The sequence below is a fragment of the Oncorhynchus gorbuscha genome, linkage group LG06 (genome assembly GCF_021184085.1).
Source record: "Oncorhynchus gorbuscha isolate QuinsamMale2020 ecotype Even-year linkage group LG06, OgorEven_v1.0, whole genome shotgun sequence".
In the NCBI taxonomy this organism is placed as follows: Eukaryota; Metazoa; Chordata; class Actinopteri; order Salmoniformes; family Salmonidae; genus Oncorhynchus; species Oncorhynchus gorbuscha.
Genome location: NC_060178.1, coordinates 5,679,406 through 5,704,740, shown reverse-complemented (window position 1 = coordinate 5,704,740; position 25,335 = coordinate 5,679,406). Strand labels below are relative to the sequence as shown.

Sequence of the window (25,335 nt, the reverse complement as noted above, 5' to 3'; positions counted from 1 at the left end):
ACTGAGCCAAAGAAACCAAAGAATGGATAGTAACAGCAGAAGAAGCGAAGGTAGAAACTCATCGACCACGTCAGATCCTTCACAGGAGACAAAGATTGGTATTAGGGACAGACATGACCACGCCAGATCCTTCACAGGAGACAAAGATTGGTATTAGGACAGACATGACCACGCCAGATCCTTCACAGGAGACAAAGATTGGTATTAGGGACAGACATGACCACACCAGATCCTTCACAGGAGACAAAGATTGGTATTAGGGACAGACATGACCACGCCAGATCCTTCACAGGAGACAAAGATTGGTATTAGGACAGACATGACCACGCCAGATCGTTCACAGGAGACAAAAATTGGTATTAGGGACAGACATGACCACGCCAGATCCTTCACAGGAGACAAAGATTGGTATTAGGCCAGACATTATACATCTGGGGTTCCTACACAGACATGACCACGCCATATCCTTCACAGGAGACAAAGATTGGTATTAGGGACAAACATGACCACGCCAGATCCTTCACAGGAGACAAAGATTGGTATTACGGACAGACATGACCACGTCTGGGGTTCCTAGCAAAGCAACAATTATCACTGTTGATTAGGAAGCTAGACATTTCTGATGGTACAGTCAGTGGTAGTGGTATTATGCTCGCTACGTTTAGTGAGCAACGAACAAGGATTTAGTGCCCCCAGGTGTGAGCATAATCTTTCTAAGGTCTTCGAAAGCCAAGTTAACAAACAGATCACAGACCATTTCGAATCCCACCGTACCTTCTCCGCTATGCAATCTGGTTTCAGAGCTGGTCATGGGTGCACCTCAGCCACGCTCAAGGTCCTAAACAATATCATAACCGCCATCGATAAGAGACAGTACTGTTCAGCCGTATTCATCGACCTGGCCAAGGCTTTCGACGCTGTCAATCACCACATTCTTATTGGCAGACTCAACAGCCTTGGTTTCTCAAATGACTGCCTTGCCTGGATCACCAACTATTTCTCAGACAGAGTTCAGTGTGTCAAATCGGAGGGTCTGTTGTCCGGGCCTCTAGCAGTCTCTATGGGGGTGCCTCAGGGTTCAATTCTCGGGCCGACTATTTTCTCTGTATACATCAATGATGTCACTCTTGCTGCTGGTGATTCTCTGATCCACCTCTACGCAGACGACACAGTTCTGTATACTTCTGGCCCTTCTTTGGACACTGTGTTAACTAACCTCCAGACGAACTTCAATGCCACACAACTCTCCTTCCGTGCCTCCAACTGCTCTTAAATGCAAGTACAAAATAAATGCATTGCTCTTCAACCAATCGCTGCCCGCACCTGTCCACCCGTTCTGACTTAGAACACAACTACAAATAGGTGTAGACTGTAAACTCTCCTTCACATTAAGCATCTCCAATCCAAAATTATATCTAGAATCGGCTTCCTATTTCACAACAAAGCATCCTTCACTCATGCTGCCAAACATACCCTTGTAAAACTGACCATCCTACCGATCTTTGACTTCGGCGATGTCATTTACAAAATAGCCTCCAACACTCTACTCAGCAAATTGGATGCAGTCTATCACAGTGCCATCCGTTTTGTCACCAAAGCCCCATATACTACCCACCACTGTGACCTGTATGGTCTCGTTGGCTGGCCCTCGCTTCATATTCGTCGCCAAACCCACTGGCTCCAGGTCATCGATAAGTCTTTGCTAGGTAAAGTCCCGCCTTATCTCAGCTCACTGGTCACCATAGCAGCACCCACCCATAGCACACGCTCCAGCAGGTATCTCTCTCTGGTCACCCCCATTATTATTGCCTTCCCTCCGTTATCCTACCTCATTTGCACACACTGTATATAGACTCTTCTATTGTGTTATTGACTGTCTGTTTGTTTATTCCATGTGTAACTGTGTTGTTTGTGTCGCACTGCTTTGCTTAACTTGGCCAGGTCGCAGTTGGAAATGAGAACTTGTTCTCAACTAGCTTACCTGGTTAAATAAAGGTCAAATAAATAAATAATATATATATATCTATATATCTCTCTCTCTATATATCTCTCTCTCTATATATATATATATATATATATATATATATATATATATATATATATATATATATATATATATATATATATATATATATATATATATATATATTACTCTCTCATGGAAGCCCTTACGATCCAGATAAGAATGAAGAGGATTAAGTCTACATTTAGTTGGTATGAAAACTCACCACCCAGTCTCGTTGTGAAAACATGGTCCGGAATATCTGGATGTTGAAAAACACTGGAACGATTAGTGGGGGTCCAACTGAAACACAGAAGGATAATATTGGTATTACATACATTACATACAGTGGTCTGTCTTTTACCTGTTCAATGGAAGTTGATGTGATTCTATACAGAAATCCACTAAACGTGTTCAGCAACTTACTGAGGAAGAAGTACTGGTGTTGGTGATGGTAGGGCATGTACTTCAACTTCTTTATACCATACTGCAATAGACAGAGACAAGGAGACAGATGGGTCTTACACAGAAACACGAATACCGTTTTAACACGACTGAGACAAACCGTTACATGGATATTATTACATGGTTATTTCATGAATATTACATTAAATTAATGAGCTATTACATGGATATTATTACATAGTTGTTTCATGAATATTACATTAAGTTAATGAGCTATTACATGGATATTATTACATGGTTATTTCATGAATATTACATTAAATTAATGAGCTATTACATGGATATTTGAATATTACATGAATATTTAGATTATTATTCAAATATGACAGGAAGTCAGATGGGTCACAAAGCACTACGTTTTTTAAATATTTTTTTTAACAAGGCAAGTCAGTTAAGACCAAATTCTTATTTTCAATGACGGTCTAGGAACAGTGGGTTAACTGCCTGTTCAGGGGCAGAACGACAGATTTGAAACTTGTGGGCTCGGGGATTTGAACTTGCAACCTTCCAGTTATTAGTCCAACTCTCCCACCACTAGGCTACCTACTAGGTTGTGAGTCCAGTTGGGGCAGGAATCACAAATATATTATAGTGATAACTACCTCTACAGGCTGTTTGTCTCCCAGGACGAAGACATGTAGTGAGTTGATATCAGGATCTTTACTAAACACGTTGGGCTTAGCGTGGTGCTGGAAGTGACGATGGTTCCACCAGTTAGCAGAGGCACCCTGGAAACACACAGCTACTGTTACTTATTAATGGTACACACAATTACACTTACTGTAACTTACACCTGTTGGACACGACACAAAATACGGCTAATGTATAGCAGTGAACTTGGAAATGTAACACTGCTCTGGTGAATGTAGGAAAGTGAAAGGGACAGTTTCCTGAACAAAGACTTAACATAGTCCTGGAGTAAAATGTACTTTCAAAGCTGATTATCCATTGAGAATGGTTTTCAGTTCAGGACTAGGTTTAAAACGGTGTCCGGTTAACTTATCCAAAGAGTAGCAGAAGATCCGCCTAAAGAAACAATATTGTCAAATGTCCAGCCATTGTCCAGCAGCCTACCTTTAGGTGTCCAATGACAAACTTGTGCAGTTTGTGGTTCCAGCCGGATGTCTTGCAGACTGACAGGTGGCCGTAGTCATGCTGCAGCCAGCCAGCTTGGGCCTGAGAGGGAAAAAGAAAGAATTTGAACGGTGTCTGAAAGATGGTTTGGTAACCTTCTCTCTCTTCTCCCCCTGCCCCGCTACAAAGTTTCTCCCTGCAGGCAGTCACTGAGTCCGAGGTACTAAGGGAGCTCCTGAAACTAGAAAAAAAAACATCTGAGTCAGATGGTTTAGACCCTTTCTTCTTTAAGGTTGCTGCCCCTATCATCACCAAACCTCTCTCTGAACTTTTGAACCTGTCTCTCATTTCTGGGGAGGTTCCCGTTGCTTGGAAGGCAGCCACAGTTCCTCCTTTATTTAAAGGGGGAGATCAATCTGATCCTAACTGTTAAAGGCCTATTTCTATTTTGCCCTGTTCATCAAAAGTTTGGAAAAACTTCTCAATAATCAACTGACTGGCTTTCTTGATGTCTATAATATTCTCACTGGTATACAATCTGGTTTCTTTTCAAGTTATGGATGTGTCACTGCAACATTGAAGGTCCTCAATGATGTTACTATTGCCCTTGATTCTAATTAATGTTGTGCTGATATTTTTATTGACTTGGCCAAAGCTTTTGATACGGTAGACCATTCCATTCTTGTGGGCCGGCTAAGGAGTATTGGTGTCTCTGAGGGGCCTTTGGCCAAGTTTGCTAACTACCTCACTCAAAGAGCGCAGTATATAATGTCAGAACATCTGCTGTCTCAACCACTGCCTGTCACCAAGGGAGTACCCCAAGGCTCGATCCTAGGCCCCATGCTCTTCTCAATTTACATCAACAACATAGCTCAGTCAGATGGAAGCTCTCTTATCCATTTATATGCAGATGATACAGTCTTATACTCAGCTGGCCCCTCCCCAGAACTTGTGTTAAATGCTCCACAACAAAGCTTTCTTAGTGTCTAACAGGATTTCTCTGTCATATGGTTTGGTATGAAGAATGCCCCACTTCCTACTGGTGTGATTACTCTGAGGGTTTTGAGCTTCAGGTAGTCACCTCATACAAGTACTTTCTAACCCTGATTCAGATGACCATCCTAACTATGCTAGATTACGCAGACATCATTTATAGATCGGCAGGTATGGGTGCTCTCGAGTGGCTAGATGTTCTTTACCTTTCAGCCATCAGATTTGCCGCCAATGCTCTTTATAGGACACATCACTGCACTCTATACTCCTCTGTAAACCTGTTGCAAGACCCACTGGTTGATGCGTATTTATTATAAGCTTCTCGTGATGCATTGTTGTATCTACCTTCTTGCCTTTTGTGCTGTTGTCTTGTGCCAAATAATGTTTGTACCATGTTTTGTGCTCCTGCCATGTTGTGTTGCTGCCATGTTGTGTTGCTACCATGTTGTTGTCATGTTGTGTTGCTACCATGTTGTTGTCATGTTGTGTTGCTACCATGTTGTTGTCATGTTGTGTTGCTACCATGTTGTTGCCATGTTGTGTTGCTACCATGTTGTTGTCATGTTGTGTTGCTACCATGTTGTTGCCATGTTGTGTTGCTACCATGTTGTTGTCATGTTGTGTTGCTACCATGTTGTTGTCATGTTGTGTTGCTACCATGTTGTTGTCATGTTGTGTTGCTACCATGTTGTTGTCATGTTGTGTTGCTACCATGTTGTTGTCATGTTGTGTTGCTACCATGTTGTTGTCATGTTGTGTTGCTACCATGTTGTTGCCATGTTGTGTTGCTACCATGTTGTTGTCATGTTGTGTTGCTACCATGTTGTGTTGTTGCCTTCGGTCTGTTTATGTAGTGTTGTCTCTCATGTCGTGATGTGTTTTGTCCGATATTTTTTTAAATTATTATTACAGTTTATTATTTTTTCCCAGCCCCCGTCACCACAGGAGGCCTTTTGTCATTTGGTAGGCCGTCAATGTAAATAAGAATTTGTTCTTAACTGACTTGCCTAATTAAATAATGGTAAATAAATGTATTAATTTAATTAAATCTTAAACCTGACCTAAACCCTTACCCTAACCTACATTTTAATCTATTCGTCTAATTCTAACCGTAATCCTAAACCTAATCTTAACCTTAATCCTAAACTAATCCTCGAATTCTAACCTTAATCCGAAACCTAACCTTAACCCTAACATTAATCTTAACCCTAACCTAATCTTAACCCTAACCTAATACCATAACCTTAACCCTAACCTTCGATCCCCATGCCTAACCTTTGAATCTGCCTGTCAACTATCTTCTTGTACTCCCTAATAATACTGTAATGGTACCTGAGACGTGGCCAGCATGAGGGAACAGAGCAGTGTGAGGCTCCAGCTGGTCCCCCAGACCCAGAGCAGGCCCAAAGCCAGGGCCTCTAGTAGCAGGATGTGGCCCAGGTAGAGGCTGAAGAAGAGGGGGCTGGCACGGAGGAGACCCTCACTCTCCACTTGGTCACGCAGGGCCTGGAAGTCCTGCACCAGTACTGCCTGTATGGGTTAGAGGTGATCAATAATCAATACAGGCGTATGAAGTCTATCTCAATGAATCTGTCCTTGATTTCAGGAGGCGTGGAGATAGCAGAAAGACAAACTGTGATAGAGCCAAGTAGATGAACCAAGAGGATGGATGATGATGGTAGAGAGATGAGAATTGAGGGAGTGGAGGGGAGGAAGAGGACAGGAGAGGGAGAGGGATAAGGACAGGAGAGGGATAAGGACAGGAGAGCGAGAAGAAGAGGGATAAGGACAGGAGAGGGATAAGGACAGGAGAGGGAGAAGAAGAGGGATAAGGACAGGAGAGGGATAAGGACAGGAGAGGGATAAGGACAGGACAGGGATAAGGAGAGGGATAAGGACAGGACAGGGATAAGGACAGGACAGGGATAAGGACAAGAGAGGGATAAGGACAGGACAGGGATAAGGACAGGACAGGGATAAGGACAAGAGAGGGATAAGGACAGGAGAGGGATAAGGACAGGAGGGGGATAAGGACAGGAGAGGGAGAAGGACTGGAGAGGGATAAGGAGAGGGATAAGGAGAGGGGGGATAAGGACAGGAGAGGGATAAGGACAAGAGAGGGATAAGGACAGGAGAGGGATAAGGACAGGAGGGGATAAGGACAGGAGAGGGAGAAGGACTGGAGAGGGATAAGAACAGGAGAGGGATAAGGAGAGGGAGGGATTAGGACAGTAGAGGGATAAGGACAGGCGGGGGATAAGGACAAGACAGGGATAAGGAGAGGGATAAGAACAGGGATGACGACAGTGTAAATTGAGAAGAGAAACCTGTAGAGAAGAAGAAGAAGAATATAACAAAACGTTATTGTCCACATCCAGGATGGACATTTTAGTTTGGCATCACTTTCATTAAAATAATCACATTAAGCTGAAGTCTGAAGGTGACATACACCTTAGCCAAATACATATAAACTCCATTTTCACAATTCCAGACATTTAACCAGGTGGCAGGGTAGCCTTGTGCTTAGAGCATTGGACTAGTAACCAAAGGTTGCAAGTTCAAGCTGACAAGGTAGATACTTTTGTACCCGTTTCCTCCAGCATCTTCACAAGGTCCTTTGCTGTTGTTCTGGGATTGATTTGCACTTTTCGCACCAAAGTACGTTCATCTCTAGGAGACAGAATGCGTCTCCTTCCTGAGCGGTATGACGGCTGTGTGGTCTCATGGTGTTTATACTTGCGTACTATTATTTGTACAGATGAACGTGGTACCTTCAGGAGTTTGGAATTTGCTCCCAAGGATGAACCAGACTCGTGGAGGTCTACAATTTTTTTCTGAGGTCTTGGCTGATTTCTTTTGATTTTCCCATGATATCAAGCAAAGAGGCACTGAGTTTGAAGGTAGGCCTTGAAATACATCCACAGGTACACCTTGACTCAAATTATGTCAATTAGCCTATCAGAAGCTTCTAAAGCCATGACATCATTTTGAAGAATTTTCCAAGCTGTTTAAAGGCACAGTCAACTTAGTGTATATAAACTTCTGATCTACTGGAACTGTGATGCAGTGAATTATAAGTGAAATAATCGGTCTGTAAACAATTGTTGGAAAAATTAATTGTCTCATGCACAAAGTAGATGTCCTAACTGACTTACCAAAACTATAGTTTGTTAACAAGACATTTGTGGAGTGGTTGAAAAACAAGTTTAAATTACTCCAACCTAAGTGTATGTAAACTTCAGACTTCAACTGTACATTCGCACAGCATACACAATTAAATCAGTTCATCCATCATGTTGCATACACTAACAACATAGAGGACATTGATACATTCACTCACAATGACCACGTGAGGATGCTCTCCACCATCTCAGATTACCAGACTGTCATATTGAACGTGAGGATGCTCTCCACCATCTCAGATTACCAGACTGTCATATTGAACGTGAGGATGCTCTCCACCATCTCAGATTACCAGACTGTCATATTGAACGTGAGGATGCTCTCCACCATCTCAGATTACCAGACTGTCATATTGAACGTGACGATGCTCTCCACCATCTCAGATTACCAGACTGTCATATTGAACGTGAGGATGCTCTCCACCATCTCAGATTACCAGACTGTCATATTGAACGTGAGGATGCTCTCCACCATCTCAGATTACCAGACTGTCATATTGAACGTGAGGATGCTCTCCACCATCTCAGATTACCAGACTGTCATATTGAACGTGAGGATGCTCTCCACCATCTCAGATTACCAGACTGTCATATTGAACGTGACGATGCTCTCCACCATCTCAGATTACCAGACTGTCATATTGAACGTGACCATCTCAGATGCTCTCCACCATCTCAGATTACCAGACTGTCATATTGAACGTGACGATGCTCTCCACCATCTCAGATTACCAGACTGTCATATTGAACGTGACGATGCTCTCCATCTCAGATCTCAGACTGTCATATTGAACGTGAATGCTCTCCACCATCTCAGATTACCAGTGAGGACCAGACTGTCATATTGAACGTGAGGATGCTCTCCACCATCTCAGATTACCAGACTGTCATGCTCTCCATTCTCAGATTACCAGACTGTCATATTGAACGTGACGATGCTCTCCACCATCTCAGATTACCAGACTGTCATATTGAACGTGAGGATGCTCTCCACCATCTCAGATTACCAGACTGTCATATTGAACGTGACGATGCTCTCCACCATCTCAGATTACCAGACTGTCATATTGAACGTGACGATGCTCTCCACCATCTCAGATTACCAGACTGTCATATTGAACGTGACTCTCCACCATCTCAGATTACCAGACTGTCATATTGAATGTGACCACCATCTCAGATAACCAGACTGTCATATTGAACGTGACGATGCTCTCCACCATCTCAGATTACCAGACTGTCATATTGAACGTGACGATGCTCTCCACCATCTCAGATTACCAGACTGTCATATTGAACGTGACGATGCTCTCCACCATCTCAGATTACCAGACTGTCATATTGAACGTGCTCTCCACCATCTCAGATTACCAGATGCTCTCCACCATCTCAGATTACCAGACTGTCATATTGAACGTGAGGATGCTCTCCACCATCTCAGATTACCAGACTGTCATATTGAACGTGACGATGCTCTCCACCATCTCAGATTACCAGACTGTCATATTGAACGTGACGATGCTCTCCACCATCTCAGATTACCAGACTGTCATATTGAACGTGATGATGCTCTCCACCATCTCAGATTACCAGACTGCTCTCCACCATCTCAGATTACCAGACTGTCATATTGAACGTGAGGATGCTCTCCACCATCTCAGATTACCAGACTGTCATATTGAACGTGAGGATGCTCTCCACCATCTCAGATTACCAGACTGTCATATTGAACGTGACGATGCTCTCCACCATCTCAGATTACCAGACTGTCATATTGAACGTGACGATGCTCTCCACCATCTCAGATTACCAGACTGTCATATTGAACGTGAGGATGCTCTCCACCATCTCAGATTACCAGACTGTCATATTGAACGTGAGGATGCTCTCCACCATCTCAGATTACCAGACTGTCATATTGAACGTGAGGATGCTCTCCACCAAGCTGCTGTACACCCTCTCCAGAACTTCCAGGTTGACTCCAAACCCCTTTCATTTCCTGCTTAAGAACAGACGTTGCCTTGCTTTAAAACAAATACAGTCTGCATTCTCTGTAAAACTCAGTTTCTCTGTCAATTTCTGTCCCTGGATGTTTTAAAACACTCAACCCCCTCTACTGGTTGGTCGTTCAGAGACAGTGGTTGGGACATTAGTAAGTCGTTGCCATCAATGATCAGCTCCTTTGTCTATTTCACATTGATGTGGAGGGCACTTGACCGACACTAGTCTTGAAGGTTGTTGGTCTGTTTATAATAGCGGTCCCCATCTGACGAAGCATCTTTAAAACAAACAAAAAGCTGCTATAGCCATGTCCTCCGCATACGTAAAAAGGCTCACGTTGTTTCCTCAGATCTTTATCTCATTAGTGTAGATAGGGAACAACAACAACAATGGTGAAAAGACACATCCCTGGGGAGCCCCTGTGTTCAGGGTCAGCTCATCAGAGAGGGCCCCATTCATGAGGACCCTCTGTGTTCAGGGTCAGCTCATCAGAGAGGGCCCCATTCATGAGGACCCTCTGTGTTCAGGGTCAGTTCATCAGAGAGGGCCCCATTCATGAGGACCCTCTGTGTTCAGGGTCAGCTCATCAGAGAGGGCCCCATTCATGAGGACCCTCTGTGTTCAGGGTCAGCTCATCAGAGAGGGCCCCATTCATGAGGACCCTCTGTGTTCAGGGTCAGGTCATCAGAGAGGGCCCCATTCATGAGGACCCTCTGTGTTCAGGGTCAGCTCATCAGAGAGGGCCCCATTCATGAGGACCCTCTGTGTTCAGGGTCAGTTCATCAGAGAGGGCCCCATTCATGAGGACCCTCTGTGGGCTGTCAGTTATAAAGTCCTTGATCCAACCTGCCAGGCCTCCGTAGACATTCAGGTCGAGTAGTCATTTCAGCAGTGTGTGGATTTGCATTGTATTAAAAGCTGAACTAAAATCAATAAATAAAATGTGATTATATTATTTAGCATGTTGAAGGTGACTAGCCACCATGTTCACCAAGGTCAGGGTAGCATCCTCAATCCCCCTTCTGTGGCTGATAGGCTGTAACGGGTCCAGTTGATCTGCTGTGGACAGGGTAAGGTGCTTACTGACAACCATTTCCATGCGTTAGGCCAAAAGGGGTGTGAGGGCCAAAGGTCAAAGGCCATTTGGTAATTTGGCTCCTGACTTCTTAGGCACTGGTACAATGGTTGACACCTTCCAGGATTTTGGCACTGTACAGGTGCTCAAGCAGGAGTTGAAACAGTTGTGTGGAGCAGACCAGCTCAAGAAGAAGAAGAAGAGGAAGAAGAAGAGGAAGAAGAAGGGTAAGGAAAAAGAAGTAACAGAAAGCTGAAGAGAACCGGGATAAGATGTAAGACTCCTTATTAGGTAAACAGACAGCAGGGAATCTGGGCATATAGACAGGCTGCTATAATGTGATCTAGTTATAGGGGCACATAGACAGGCTGCTATAAGGTGATCTAGTTATAGGGGCATATACACAGGCTGGTATAATGTGATCTAGTTATAGGGGCATCTGGGCATATAGACAGGCTGGTATAATGTAATCTAGTTATAGGGGCATATAGACAGACTGGTATAATGTGATCTAGTTATAGGGGCATCTGGGCATATAGACAGGCTGGTATAATGTGCCCTAGTTATAGGGGCATCTGGGCACATAGACAGGCTGGTATAATGTGATTTAGTTATAGGGGCATCTGGGCACATAGATAGGCTGGTATAATGTGATTTAGTTATAGGGGCATCTGGGCACATAGACAGGCTGGTATAATGATCTAGTTATAGGGGCATATAGACAGGCTGGTATAATGTGATCTAGTTATAGGGGCATCTGGGCATATAGACAGGCTGGTATAATGTGATTTAGTTATAGGGGCATATAGACAGGCTGGTATAATGTGATTTAGTTATAGGGGCATCTGGGCATATAGACAGGCTGGTATAATGTGATTTAGTTATAGGGGCATCTGGGCATAGACAGGCTGGTATAATGTGATCTAGTTATAGGGGCATATAGACAGGCTGGTATAATGTGATCTATTTATAGGGGCATCTGGGCATATAGACAGGCTGGTATAATGTGATTTAGTTATAGGGGCATATAGACAGGCTGGTATAATGTGATTTAGTTATAGGGGCATCTGGGCATATAGACAGGCTGGTATAATGTGATTTAGTTATAGGGGCATCTGGGCACATAGACAGGCTGGTATAATGTGATCTAGTTATTATAGTAGACGACTGAAGATGACACACGACTTGGTCCCCGGGTCTTCTGACACATTGTAGAAACTGTACAGCATTCAGTCTGAGAAGCATGTAATTCCCTATCAGCCAGAGAAAGACAGGCCTCACGTTGGTCCCCGGGCCCCTACCTAAACCTACAGTATGTTAGAGTGGGTGTGGTGCTGTGTCAGAGGGAGAGATGCTGTAGGCTGCACATTATGTTTCATTATGTAGCCTACAACGATGTATGTTATGGGTGTGATGCTATAGAGGGAGAGAGATAAAGATGGGCCTCCTCACGTTTTTCCCCTGGTCCTGGCTGGGCTCTGTCGGTGCCAGCTCTCCAATCAGCAACGGCTTCAGAAACTTCCTGACAAAATTAGGATCGGGATGGAACGCGGAAAATGCTTCCTAGAAATTAGAGACATAGATTAATATGCAAATGAAATATATGCAAATATCCTCATGTCCTTTATTTGTCTCTCAGATAATTTAACAAATATTTTAAAAAGTACACTTAAATACTAAATAATTAACTGTGAGATTAGTTAAGAGATTATCATGAAATTAGGATCCAGCAATGCACGATCCACTAACAACTAGTGTAATATGTAATAGAGTCATAATGTACGATCCTCTAACAACTACTGTAATATGTAATAGAGTCATAATGTACGATCCACTAACAACTACTGTAATATGTCATTATGATAATGTACGATCCACTAACAACTACTGTAATATGTAATAGAGTCAATGTACGATCCACTAACAACTAGTGTAATATGTAATAGAGTCAATGTACGATCCACTAACAACTAGTGTAATATGTCATAGAGTCATAATGTACGATCCCACTAACAACTAGTGGAATATGTAATAGAGTCATAATGTACGATCCACTAACAACTACTGTAATATGTAATAGAGTCATAATGTACGATCCACTAACAACTAGTGTAATATGTAATAGAGTCATAATGTACGATCCACTAAAACCTACTGTAATATGTAATAGAGTCATAATGTACGATCCACTAACAACTAGTGTAATATGTCATAGTCATAATGTACGATCCACTAACAACTAGTGTAATATGTCATTATCACAATGTACAATCCACTAACAATTACTGTAATATGTAATAGAGTCATAATGTACGATCCACTAACAACTAGTGGAATATGTAATAGAGTCATAATGTACGATCCACTAACAACTACTGTAATATGTAATAGAGTCATAATGTACGATCCACTAACAACTAGTGTAATATGTCATAGAGTCATAATGTACGATCCACTAACAACTACTGTAATATGTAATAGAGTCATAATGTACGATCCACTAACAACTACTGTAATATGTAATAGAGTCATAATGTACGATCCACTAACAACTACTGTAATATGTAATAGAGTCAATGTACGATCCACTAACAACTAGTGTAATATGTAATAGAGTCAATGTACGATCCACTAACAACTAGTGTAATATGTCATAGAGTCATAATGTACGATCCCACTAACAACTAGTGGAATATGTAATAGAGTCATAATGTACGATCCACTAACAACTACTGTAATATGTAATAGAGTCATAATGTACGATCCACTAACAACTAGTGTAATATGTAATAGAGTCATAATGTACGATCCACTAAAACCTACTGTAATATGTAATAGAGTCATAATGTACGATCCACTAACAACTAGTGTAATATGTCATAGTCATAATGTACGATCCACTAACAACTAGTGTAATATGTCATTATCACAATGTACAATCCACTAACAATTACTGTAATATGTAATAGAGTCATAATGTACGATCCACTAACAACTAGTGGAATATGTAATAGAGTCATAATGTACGATCCACTAACAACTACTGTAATATGTAATAGAGTCATAATGTACGATCCACTAACAACTAGTGTAATATGTCATAGAGTCATAATGTACGATCCACTAACAACTAGTGTAATATGTAATAGAGTCATAATGTACGATCCACTAACAACTACTGTAATATGTAATAGAGTCATAATGTACGATCCACTAACAACTAGTGTAATATGTAATAGAGTCATAATGTACGATCCACTAACAACTACTGTAATATGTAATAGAGTCATAATGTACGATCCAATAACAACTAGTGTAATATGTAATAGAGTCATAATGTACGATCCACTAACAACTACTGTAATATGTAATAGAGTCATAATGTACGATCCACTAACAACTAGTGTAATATGTAATAGAGTCATAATGTACGATCCACTAACAACTAGTGTAATATGTAATAGAGTCATAATGTACGATCCACTAACAACTAGTGGAATATGTCATAGAGTCATAATGTACGATCCACTAACAACTAGTGTAATATGTAATAGAGTCATAATGTACGATCCACTAACAACTAGTGTAATATGTAATAGAGTCATAATGTACGATCCACTAACAACTAGTGTAATATGTAATAGAGTCATAATGTACGATCCACTAACAACTACTGTAATATGTAATAGAGTCATAATGTACGATCCAATAACAACTAGTGTAATATGTAATAGAGTCATAATGTACGATCCACTAACAACTAGTGTAATATGTAATAGAGTCATAATGTACGATCCACTAACAACTAGTGTAATATGTAATAGAGTCATAATGTACGATCCACTAACAACTAGTGTAATATGTAATAGAGTCATAATGTACGATCCACTAACAACTACTGTAATATGTCATAGAGTCATAATGTACGATCCACTAACAACTACTGTAATATGTCATACCTACAACATTATAACATTTGCAACAGTCTTCTTGGAATAACTTGAGAACATTTCACCAACAACTTCCATAGTTAGGCTACTGACCGTGGCATCTTCTCCAGCAAAGTGACTGATGACCCTGATGCCCCCCGGGTGTCTCTTCGCCCACTGGGTAATATTATAGACCTTCCTGTCGATGACCAACCACTGGTCGCTTCTGTGGCAGTGCTTCTGGACCTCTTCCCAGGTGTAGACTGCACTGCCACCTCGCCCTCCACCGGGCCCAACCCCGTCACCCTTGGCCGGCTCGCTTGACTCCGTCTGCTGACCTCCGCCCCCCATCCTCGGTTCTCTCTGCTCCACTCACACCGTCGCTGTGTCGGCTGCACTCTGTCCAGTCTGTCCAACTGAAACACACTGAGGACCAGTCAAATGCAACGTACAGAGAGGAAGTCAGGGAATGCAATCAGAATCAGATCATGCTGTCTGAGTCAAGTCACACCTACGTGGTGAAATGGTGTGACTCTTCTACAGTTGGATGTTTATTGGGATGAGTCTTGTCCTGGAGGCAGATCTGAGAGATTTCCCCTAGATAAGCCAGCTGCAAAGTCAAAATTGGCTATATTAAAACATTCATAAAAACAAACATTTGCTTTTTGGTCTTAATTTAAGATTAGGGTTAAGTTTAAAATTTGATTTGATGACTGTGGTTGTGCTAGCTAGTGACCATTCTGCAGAGCTGCCTCCAGAACAACATTCATGACGAAAAAGGCTAACCTGCGATTCTTTTGCCAGAGGGAAGGGAGATGTTTTCCAGACAGCGTTGTACAACAAAATGTGTTGTTCAATTCAGATGCTGAAAATATCGAATGACGAATACCTGTAGAGGCGCAAGAATGTCAGCCAGTCTGGGTCCTGTAATTCTGTGGAGTTCCTTTTCTACCAACATCAAATAATTAAAAATGTTGCTCAAAATATCTAATAACGAAAACCTGTAGCATTCTGTATGAAGTTTCTATTCTAATCTGTGGAGCATCGATGCCATTTTCCACGATGTTTATTTGTAACACTATATTAGTATAGAGACAAAGAGCATTGAAATGTTCTCATCAATAAATAATAAAGAATACGGAGATGCGCCATTGTGTGGGCATGGACTCCTCTTCTGTTCCGCATATGTTTCCCGAGTTTTATATGACACACAGTGCAAACCTTTATGAGTGTTTCATGTTAATGTCTGTATAATGACACACATGATAAAATCCAATAGTCCATAGGCGTGTCATCCCTTGCAGAAATCCCCAGGCTACATGACATTAAATTAAAGTAGATTAAAGTACATTTAAAGTAAATTAAATTATACGATGATGATGTGGGTACAGTATGAATAGAATAGCTGCACTCACCAACATTTCCAGATGTGCAATCCTCTCTCTTTTCCTCTCTCCTTGTCCTATTCATGCAAATACATTTACTTCTTTCTGATCACCCGTCTCATCATCTATCCAATCAAATCACCAGTAGGCTATTAACGGTATATTTCGTTACATAACTAACTGTAGCTCACTCTGGTCATTCACCCACCCACAAGTTCCCTAAACAATTCCATGCCGATCATTCGAGTCTCTCGTCCAATGGGGTTATTTCACTAGACCGCTGGCATATCTGCAATTGGTTCACAACAGTTTATTCGAATTGTATAAAAAAAAGTTCGTCACTATCAATCTGATTGGCCTTCAGGACTGTCAAAGGCTTGCCTATTCCAACCAATCAGGACGCTCTTGGACGCGCTCACACTGTCACACGAAGAAGATAGGACCGTTTGTGTTTTCTCCAACTCCAAGTTTAACATTTAATTCTTCACTTTAGTTACATACGTGTTTTTTAAAATATTTTTTATAGATCCATCAATCCGTTAAATAAATGTGACCCGAGTCATCATTATCTAGTGGATAGAAATTAACTAAACCAAAACATTTTCCGTGCTACCCTTTTACAGTCACGAAGGGTTCATTTAACTGCGTTATTCGTGTAACGAGTTATAATCTACAGCCCATAAGGGTTAGCTAAGGTATGGTGCGCGGACTTTGTACATTAATCAAATGAGTAAAGTCCCCTTGATATGGATTTTTCCTCCTGTTGTCTAAACGGAGTTCTTGATTTGCGTATCCATTTTTATTTCCCCGCACCACACTCACACGCCAGTAGCATCCACCACCAGTCACATACAAGATAGGAATAAACCTTCATACACTTCAATAGCACTTTGCTCTAATGACTAACATCAGTAAGATGACCAGACTACCATATCATATGGAGCGATACCTTCTTACTCTACGGAGGCTTTGCATATGAATGCTTTCTCTGAGCAGGTCCCCTGATGTCCTGTTGCCAAGGGAACACCTTATACATAAACCATAACATAATACATTAATAGGTAATTACAGCTGAAGGACAGAACTATGTAAAATTATATAATACATAACTTTAATAGACAGGTACGGAACTACATAAATTAGATATTTTTAAAAAAGGCAATAGAGCAACACAGTGGAGGTGTCATAATACCCAGAAAACCTTGCGGTCAAACAGTGAAATGGTACCCATTGTTTTCCACCATTAATTTTTCCCATGAGGGATTTTAGAAACACTGAACCAATGAATGGTGGGAAAATGATTGGAACCATTTCCCTGTTTGACTGCTAGGTTTTGTGGTTATTGTGACTTATACTTTGGTAGACTGAGCAAAAATATAAACGCAACATGTAAATCATTGATTGGTCCAATGTTTCATGTGCAGAATTTATTTGTATTTTTATATACATATTAAAAGCTTATTTCTCTCAAATGTTGTGCACAAATGTGTTTACATCCTTCTAGTGAGCATTTCTCCATTGTGGAGATAATACATCCACCTGACAGGTGTGGCATATCAATAAACTGATTAAACAGCATGATCATTACACAGGTGCACCTTGTGCTGGGGACAATAAAAGGCCACTCTAAAATGTGCAGTTTTGTCACACAACACAATGCCACAGATGTTTCAAGTTTTGAGGGAGAGTGCAATTGGCATCTAGACTGCAGGAATGTCCACCAGAGCTGTAGCCGGAGAAATTAATGTTGATTTCTCTTCCATAAGCTGCCTCCAACGTTGTTTTAGAGAATTTGTCAGTACGTCCAACCGGCCTCACAACAGCGGACCGTGTGTAACCACACCAGCCCAGGACCTTTACATCCAGCTTCTTCACCTGTGGGATCGTCTGAGACCAGCCACCCGGACAGGTGATGAAAGCTGTGGGTTTGCACAACCAAACCATTTCTGCACAAACCGTAAGAAACCGTCTCAGGGAAGCTCATCTGCATATTCATCATCCTCACCAGGTCCTTGACCTGTCTGCAGTTCGTCATCGTAACTGACTTCAGTGGGCAAAAGTTCACATTCGATGGCCACTGGCATGCTGGAGAAATGTGCTCTTCAAGGATTAATTCTGGTTTCAACTGTACTGGGAAGATAGCATGATGTGGGCAAGTGGTTTGCTGATGTCAAAATTGTGGACAGAGTGCCCCCATGGTGGCGGTGGGGTTATGGGTTTGGCAGGCATAAGCTTTCAGATGTCGAACACAATTGCATTTTATTGATGTCAGTTTGAATGCACAGAGATACCGTGACAAGATCCTGAGGCCCATTGTCGTGCCATTCATCCACCGTCATCACCTCATGGTTCAGCATGATAATAAATGACCCCATGTCTCAAGGATCTGTACATAATTCCTGGAAACTGAAAATGTCCCAGTTCTTCCATGGCCTGCATACTCACCAGACATGTCACCCATTGAGCATGTTTGGGATGCTCTGGATTGACGTGTACGACAGCGTGTTTCAGTTCCCGCCAATATCCCGAAACTTCACACAGAAAGCTCGTTCTGGTGGGAAGCTGCTATAGACCACCAAGTGCTAACAGTCAGTATCTGGGTAATATGTGTGAAATGCTTGATAATGTATGTGATATTAACAGAGAAGTATATTTTCTGACTGACCTAAATATTGACTGGCTGCTCACTCAAGAAAAACCTTCAAACTGTAACCAGTGCCTGCCACCTGTATCAGGTTATCAGTCAACCTACCAGGGTAGTTACAAACAGCACAGGAATTTAAATCATCAACATGTATTGATCACATCTTTACTAATACAGCAGTATCCAAATCCATCAGATGTATTGATCATAAAATAGAAGCCATATCTAGGAAAATTATTCCGATGTTGATGATGTAAACAAATATTAGCTGGACTGTGGTTTGTAATGAGGAGCAACAAGACTCTACACTTGATAGATTTATGAAATGACTTACTTCAGCTACGAGTAGACCCTTTCTTCGTCAAGGTTGCTGCCCCTATCATAGCCTATCTCTGACCATTTTTAACCAGTCTCTCCTCTCTGGGAAGTTTCCCATTGCTTGGAAAGCAGCCAAGGTCCGTCTTTTATTGAAATGGGGGAGATCAATCTGATCCTAACTGTTACAGGTCTATTTCTATTTTGCCCTGTTTATCAAAAGTGTTGGAAAAACGTAATAATTAACTGACTGGCTTTCTTGATGACTATAGTATTCTCTCTGGTATGCAATCTGGTTTCTTTTCAGGTTATGGATGTGTCACTGCAACCTTGAAGGTCCTCAGTGATGTCACTATTGCCCTTGATTCTAAGCAATGTTGTGCTGCTATTTTTATTGACTTGGCCAAAGCTTTGATACAGCAGACCATTCCATTCTTGTGGGCTGGCTAAGGATTATTGGTGTCTCTGGCCTAGTTTGTTAACTACCTCACTCAAAGAGTGCAGTATATAATGTCAGAACATCTGCTGTCTCAACCACTGCCTGTCACCAAGGGAGAATCTCACCACATTAGGAACCACCCGTGAGAATCTCACCACATTAGGAACCACCCGTGAGAATCTCACCACATTAGGAACCACCCGTGAGTATCTCACCACATTAGGAACCACCCGTGAGAATCTCACCACATTAGGAACCACCCGTGAGTATCTCACCACATTAGGAACCACCCGTGAGTATCTCACCACATTAGGAACCACCCGTGAGAATCTCACCACATTAGGAACCACCCGTGAGTATCTCACCACATTAGGAACCACCCGTGAGTATCTCACCACATTAGGAACCACCCGTGAGTATCTCACCACATTAGGAACCACCCGTGAGAATCTCACCACATTAGGAACCACCCGTGAGAATCTCACCACATTAGGAACCACCCGTGAGTATCTCACCACATTAGGAACCACCCGTGAGAATCTCAGCACATTAGGAACCACCCGTGAGAATCTCACCACATTAGGAACCACCCGTGAGAATCTCACCACATTTGGAACCACCCGTGAGAATCTCACCACATTTGGAACCACCCGTGAGAATCTCACCACATTAGGAACCACCCGTGAGAATCTCACCACATTAGGAACCACCCGTGAGAATCTCACCACATTAGGAACCACCCGTGAGTATCTCACCACATTAGGAACCACCCGTGAGTATCTCACCACATTAGGAACCACCCGTGAGTATCTCACCACATTAGGAACCACCCGTGAGTATCTCACCACATTAGGAACCACCCGTGAGTATCTCACCACATTAGGAACCACCCGTGAGAATCTCACCACATTAGGAACCACCCGTGAGTATCTCACCACATTAGGAACCACCCGTGAGTATCTCACCACATTAGGAACCACCCGTGAGTATCTCACCACATTAGGAACCACCCGTGAGTATCTCACCACATTAGGAACCACCCGTGAGTATCTCACCACATTAGGAACCACCCGTGAGTATCTCACCACATTAGGAACCACCCGTGAGTATCTCAGCACATTAGGAACCACCCGTGAGTATCTCACCACATTAGGAACCACCCGTGAGTATCTCACCACATTAGGAACCACCCGTGAGTATCTCACCACATTAGGAACCACCCGTGAGAATCTCACCACATTAGGAACCACCCGTGTCCTTGGTTGTCCCGTTTGACGTCAATACTGTTCATAATAATGTGATTCATAGATGCTACTGAATGCAGCAAGTGTAACAAAAATGACAATGGAAATGCAACAATTCCTCCAGCCAACCACAGCTTTTATTTTACCTTTATTTAACAAGTCAGTTAAAGAACAAATTCTTATTTTCAATGACGGCCTGAGAACAGTGGGTTAACTGCCTTTTTCAGGGGCAGAACGACAGGTTTTTACCTTGTCAGCTAGGGGATTTGATCTTGCAACCTTTCAGTTACAAGTCCAACGCCCCTCCACTCTAACCACTTGGCTACCTGCCGCCCCTCCACTCTAACCACTAGGCTACCTGCCGCCCCTCCACTCTAACCACTAGGCTACCTTCCGCCCCTCCACTCTAACCGCTAGGCTACCTGCCGCCCCTCCACTCTAACCACTTGGCTACCTGCCGCCCCAACTGTGCCATTCAGCTCATAAATGGCTAAATACGGAGTTTCCTCCCCGCTAAGGCTTCGACTGAATCCTTCACCTCAGCAAATGTGATGGAGTTTCCAAATGTGATGGAGTTTTTCCAAACGTGATGGAGTTTCCAAATGTGTTGGAGTTTCCAACCATGTTGGAGTTTCCAAATGTGACGTCAACTCCATGTTGGAGTTTCCAAATGTGTTGGAGTTTCCAACCGTGTTGGAGTTTCCAAATGTGTTGGAGTTTCCAAACGTGATGGAGTTTCCAAACGTGTTGGAGTTTCCAAACGTGTTGGAGTTTCCAAACGTGATGGAGTTTCCAAATGTGATGGAGTTTCCAAATGTGATGGAGTTTTTCCAAACGTGATGGAGTTTCCAAACGGGATGGAGTTTCCAAACGGGACGGAGTTTCCAAACGTGATGGAGTTTCAATTGAATCCTTCACTTTAGCTACGTGTGGATTTTTTAAGAGCTCCATCACTCCACTCAGTCATCATTAAGATCAGATGGGTTTCACATACGTCCTTCGCCCTTTCTACTGAATAGAAATGAACTAAACCAAACATTTGTGGTGGGCTCCATGTGTGGCTTTTGATCATTTCTTTGGATTCCTCATGTCTAAGTCATCGTTAGAAATAGTTTGGGCCAAATTGGATGTTAGGTACTATATTCATTCAATATTATATGAATCCTATAAATTAAAATGCCACATTTTTGGGCAATCAATTTTAGGTTAATTTCTCAGAGATTAAATTATATTTCAACAAAATCATGTTGCAGGAATGCTAAACCTATCCATTTGTAAGAACAGAAACGATTTCAGAACAAGCTGTGTTACAGTGTACCGACCATAAAATGTTAGCTAAGGTACAGTGTAATGTGTTACAGTGTACCGACCATAAAGGGTTAGCTAAGGTACAGTGTAATGTGTTACAGTGTACCGACCGTAAAGGGTTAGCCAAGGTACAGTGTAATGTGTTACAGTGTACCGACCATAAAGGTTTAGCCAAGGTACAGTGTAATGTGTTACAGTGTACCGACCATAAAGGTTTAGCCAAGGTACAGTGTAATGTGTTACAGTGTACCGACCATAAAGGTTTAGCCAAGGTACAGTGTGCTGCCTTTGGACGAAACTGGACAAGTTGTGGTTTTTTTCCTCCATTTTCATTCCCTGCAGCACCACCAGTCACACGCCAGTAGCATCCACCACCAGTCACATACAAGATAGGAATAAACCTTCATACACTTCAATAAAACTTTGCTCTAATGACTAACATCAGTAAGATGACCACTCTACCATATCATATGGAGCAATACCTTCTTACTCTATGGAGGATTTGCTTACGAATGCTTTCTCTGAGCAGGCCCCTTATGTCCCGTTGCCAAAGCAACACCTTATCTTGAACTTTAACCCAAACATCCGATGTGAGGGAGGGAGGGAGATGCTACAGCTATTTAGGTCAGAGGCATTGTGATGTTTTATCAGTTTTTATAAGCCAATGTTGCTGTTTGTTTGAGTGATTTGAGATGGCAGGGAGTTCTGAGAATACTGAGCATCTCCTTATCACAGACAGGCCTCTCCCCTATCTAGAAAACAATTTAATCGAAATGCCTTCACCATGACAATTTACAGTCTAAGTTGACACTGAGAAGTTTAGTTTCCTCAACTTGTTCTATAGACACATTTTTCATAACCAGATCCAGCTTAGGTCTAGAGTTTAAGGAAGGATTTGTACCAAAAACTATGCTCTTAATCTTAGATATATTCAGAACTAGTTTATTGCTGGCCACCATTCTGAAACTAACTGCAAGTCTTTGTTTAGAGTTGCAGTGATTTCACTATCTGTGGCCGCTGATAAGTACAGTGTTGAATCACAAGCCTAGATAGACACACAGGCTTTGTTAAAAGCTAATTGTAAATCATTATTAAAAATAGAAAACAATAAAGGGCCAAGACAGCTTCCTTGTGGAATTCCACACTTTACATGTATTACATTAGAGAGGCTTCCATTGAAGAAAACCCTATCTTTTGATCCATGATACGACAGAGGGTGTACAACAATAACACACACGTTTTTCTGCTAACAGGTTATGGTCAATGATATCAAAGGCCAATCATCAGTCATTTGTGTCAGTGCAGTACATGTAGAATGCCCTTCTCTATAGGCTGAAAGTCTGTTGTTCATTTATTCATAGAGAAATAGCATTGTATGTGATTCAAACACAATTATTTCCAAATGTTTGCTAAGAGCCGACAGTAGACTTATTGGTCTGCTGTTAGAATCAGAAAAGGGGGCTTTACCATTCCTGTGTAGTGGAAAGTCTTCTTCTCTAGACCCAGTCCTGTATAATATTCTGCTCTTGGTGAGACAAAATAAAATGGACACCCTCTTCCTATCCCCACAAAGTTGAATAGTAGCCTAGGCTATACAGTGTCATCCCAGAATGCACTTTTATGAAAGTCTATCTATATGGTTTGCAAAACAGGCATTTATTGTCCTGATACCTAACAAAAACTTAAGACCAGGGGTTGGAACCGGTTCAGGGAACAGAAAGTTTGGTTACGCCAATATTTTGTCCATTAAAATAACATAAAATTAATCAGAAATACAGTGTAGACATTGTTAATGTTGTAAATGACTATTGTAGCTGGAAACGGCTGATTTTTTAATAGAATATCTACATAGGCTTACAGAGGCCCATAATCAGCAACCATCACTCCTGTGTTCCAATGGCACGTTGTGTTAGCTAATCCAAGTATGTTATTTTAAAAGGCTAATTGATCATTAGATAACCCTTTTGCAATTATGTTAACACAGCTGAAAACTGTTGTACTGATTAAAGAAGCAATAAAACTGACCTTCTTTAGACTAGTTGAGTATCTGGAGCATCAGCATTTGTGGGTTCGATTACAGGCTCAAAATGGCCAGAAACAAAGACCTTTCTTCTGAAACTCGTCAGTCTATTCTTGTTCTGAGAAATGAAGGCTATTCCATGTGAGAAATTGCCAAGAAACTGAAGATCTCGTACAACGCTGTGTACTACTCCCTTCACAGAACAGCGCAAACTGGCTCTAACCAGAAGAGAAAGAGGAGTGGGAGGCCCTGGTGCACAATTGAGCAAGAGGACAAGTACTGTACATTAGAGTGTCTAGTTTGAGAAACAGATGCCTCACAAGTCCTCAACTGGCAGCTTCATTAAATAGTACCCGCAAAACACCAGCCTCAATGGCGAAGAGGCGACTCAGGGATGCTGGCCTCCTAGGAAGAGTTGCAAAGAAAAAGGCATATCTCAGACTGGCCAGTAAAAGATTAAGATGGGCAAAACAACACAGACACTGGACAGAGGAAATCTGCCTAGAAGGCCATCATCCCTGAGTCGCCTCTTCAAAAATTCTAAAAACCTGTTTTTGCTTTGTCATTATGGAATATTGTGTGTAGATTGATGAGATACATTCACAGTGTGATTTCAACAGTTTACATTTTTTTGCGTCAAATTACCTCAATATTTCCTTTTGTTTCATTTATATAAGAACATTCCGATCTTATTTAGCATTATCTAGTCCAAATATGGCATGTTTCCAGTATTTTAATCAGTTTGCATCACTTTCAAATGGGGGACTTTTATTTTGAAGGCAAACCGGAAACTCCACTATTGTTGCTAATCCTGATTATGGCTAACTTCACATAGGTGTGAATGCCGAGGTCAGTTTCTTCCACTGAGGTATAATAAGAGCTGGAGACTGCAAACAAGATGTCAGGGAGCAGGGTGACTATTCATCACCTTAACCAAAAAGATGGCAGAGATCGTCCGGGTTGGGCCTGGGTAGACCGTCATTGTAAATACGAATTTGTTCTAACCTGAATTGCCTAGTTAAATAAAAGGTAAACATTTTTTTTTTATCACAATATTGGTATTAACAATCTGGATGTCACCTTGATAGTCTACTGTTCAATGGTAGGAGAAAGTTTGTGCAAGTTTAGCCAATATCAAAGTGATAAAACAGTTATTGTGACTAGCATTTCACTACACCTGCATCTACATCTGTATGTTTATTTATTTATCTTTATTTAACTAGGTAAGTCAGTTAAGAACAAATTCTTATTTTCAATGA

At 41.8% G+C, this 25,335-nt stretch overlaps 1 protein-coding gene across 6 annotated transcripts in view; it reads right to left on the bottom strand.

The window, feature by feature from the left end:
- The window catches only part of LOC124037456 (acyl-CoA Delta-4 desaturase-like), a 20,894-nt gene extending 4,602 nt beyond the window's left edge, over positions 1-16,292 (bottom strand). For 2 of the 6 annotated variants that reach the window (XM_046352176.1, XM_046352181.1), the window contains exons 1-10: positions 16,137-16,292; positions 15,508-15,610; positions 14,836-15,147; positions 12,245-12,355; positions 5,867-6,064; positions 3,542-3,643; positions 3,070-3,195; positions 2,429-2,489; positions 2,229-2,305; positions 1-77 (exon numbers count right to left, since the gene is read on the bottom strand). The exon at positions 1-77 is cut by the window's left edge and continues 21 nt beyond it. In XM_046352176.1, the coding sequence (XP_046208132.1) occupies positions 1-77; positions 2,229-2,305; positions 2,429-2,489; positions 3,070-3,195; positions 3,542-3,643; positions 5,867-6,064; positions 12,245-12,355; positions 14,836-15,072 (989 nt within the window). In that variant the 5' untranslated portion in view covers positions 15,073-15,147; positions 15,508-15,610; positions 16,137-16,292. Of the gene's footprint in view, positions 78-2,228; positions 2,306-2,428; positions 2,490-3,069; positions 3,196-3,541; positions 3,644-5,866; positions 6,065-12,244; positions 12,356-14,835; positions 15,148-15,236; positions 15,332-15,507; positions 15,611-16,136 lie in introns of all 6 variants that reach the window. The other 4 variants (XM_046352177.1, XM_046352178.1, XM_046352179.1 and 1 more) reach the window with 4 other exon arrangements.
- Between the last annotated feature and the right edge of the window lie 9,043 nt (positions 16,293-25,335).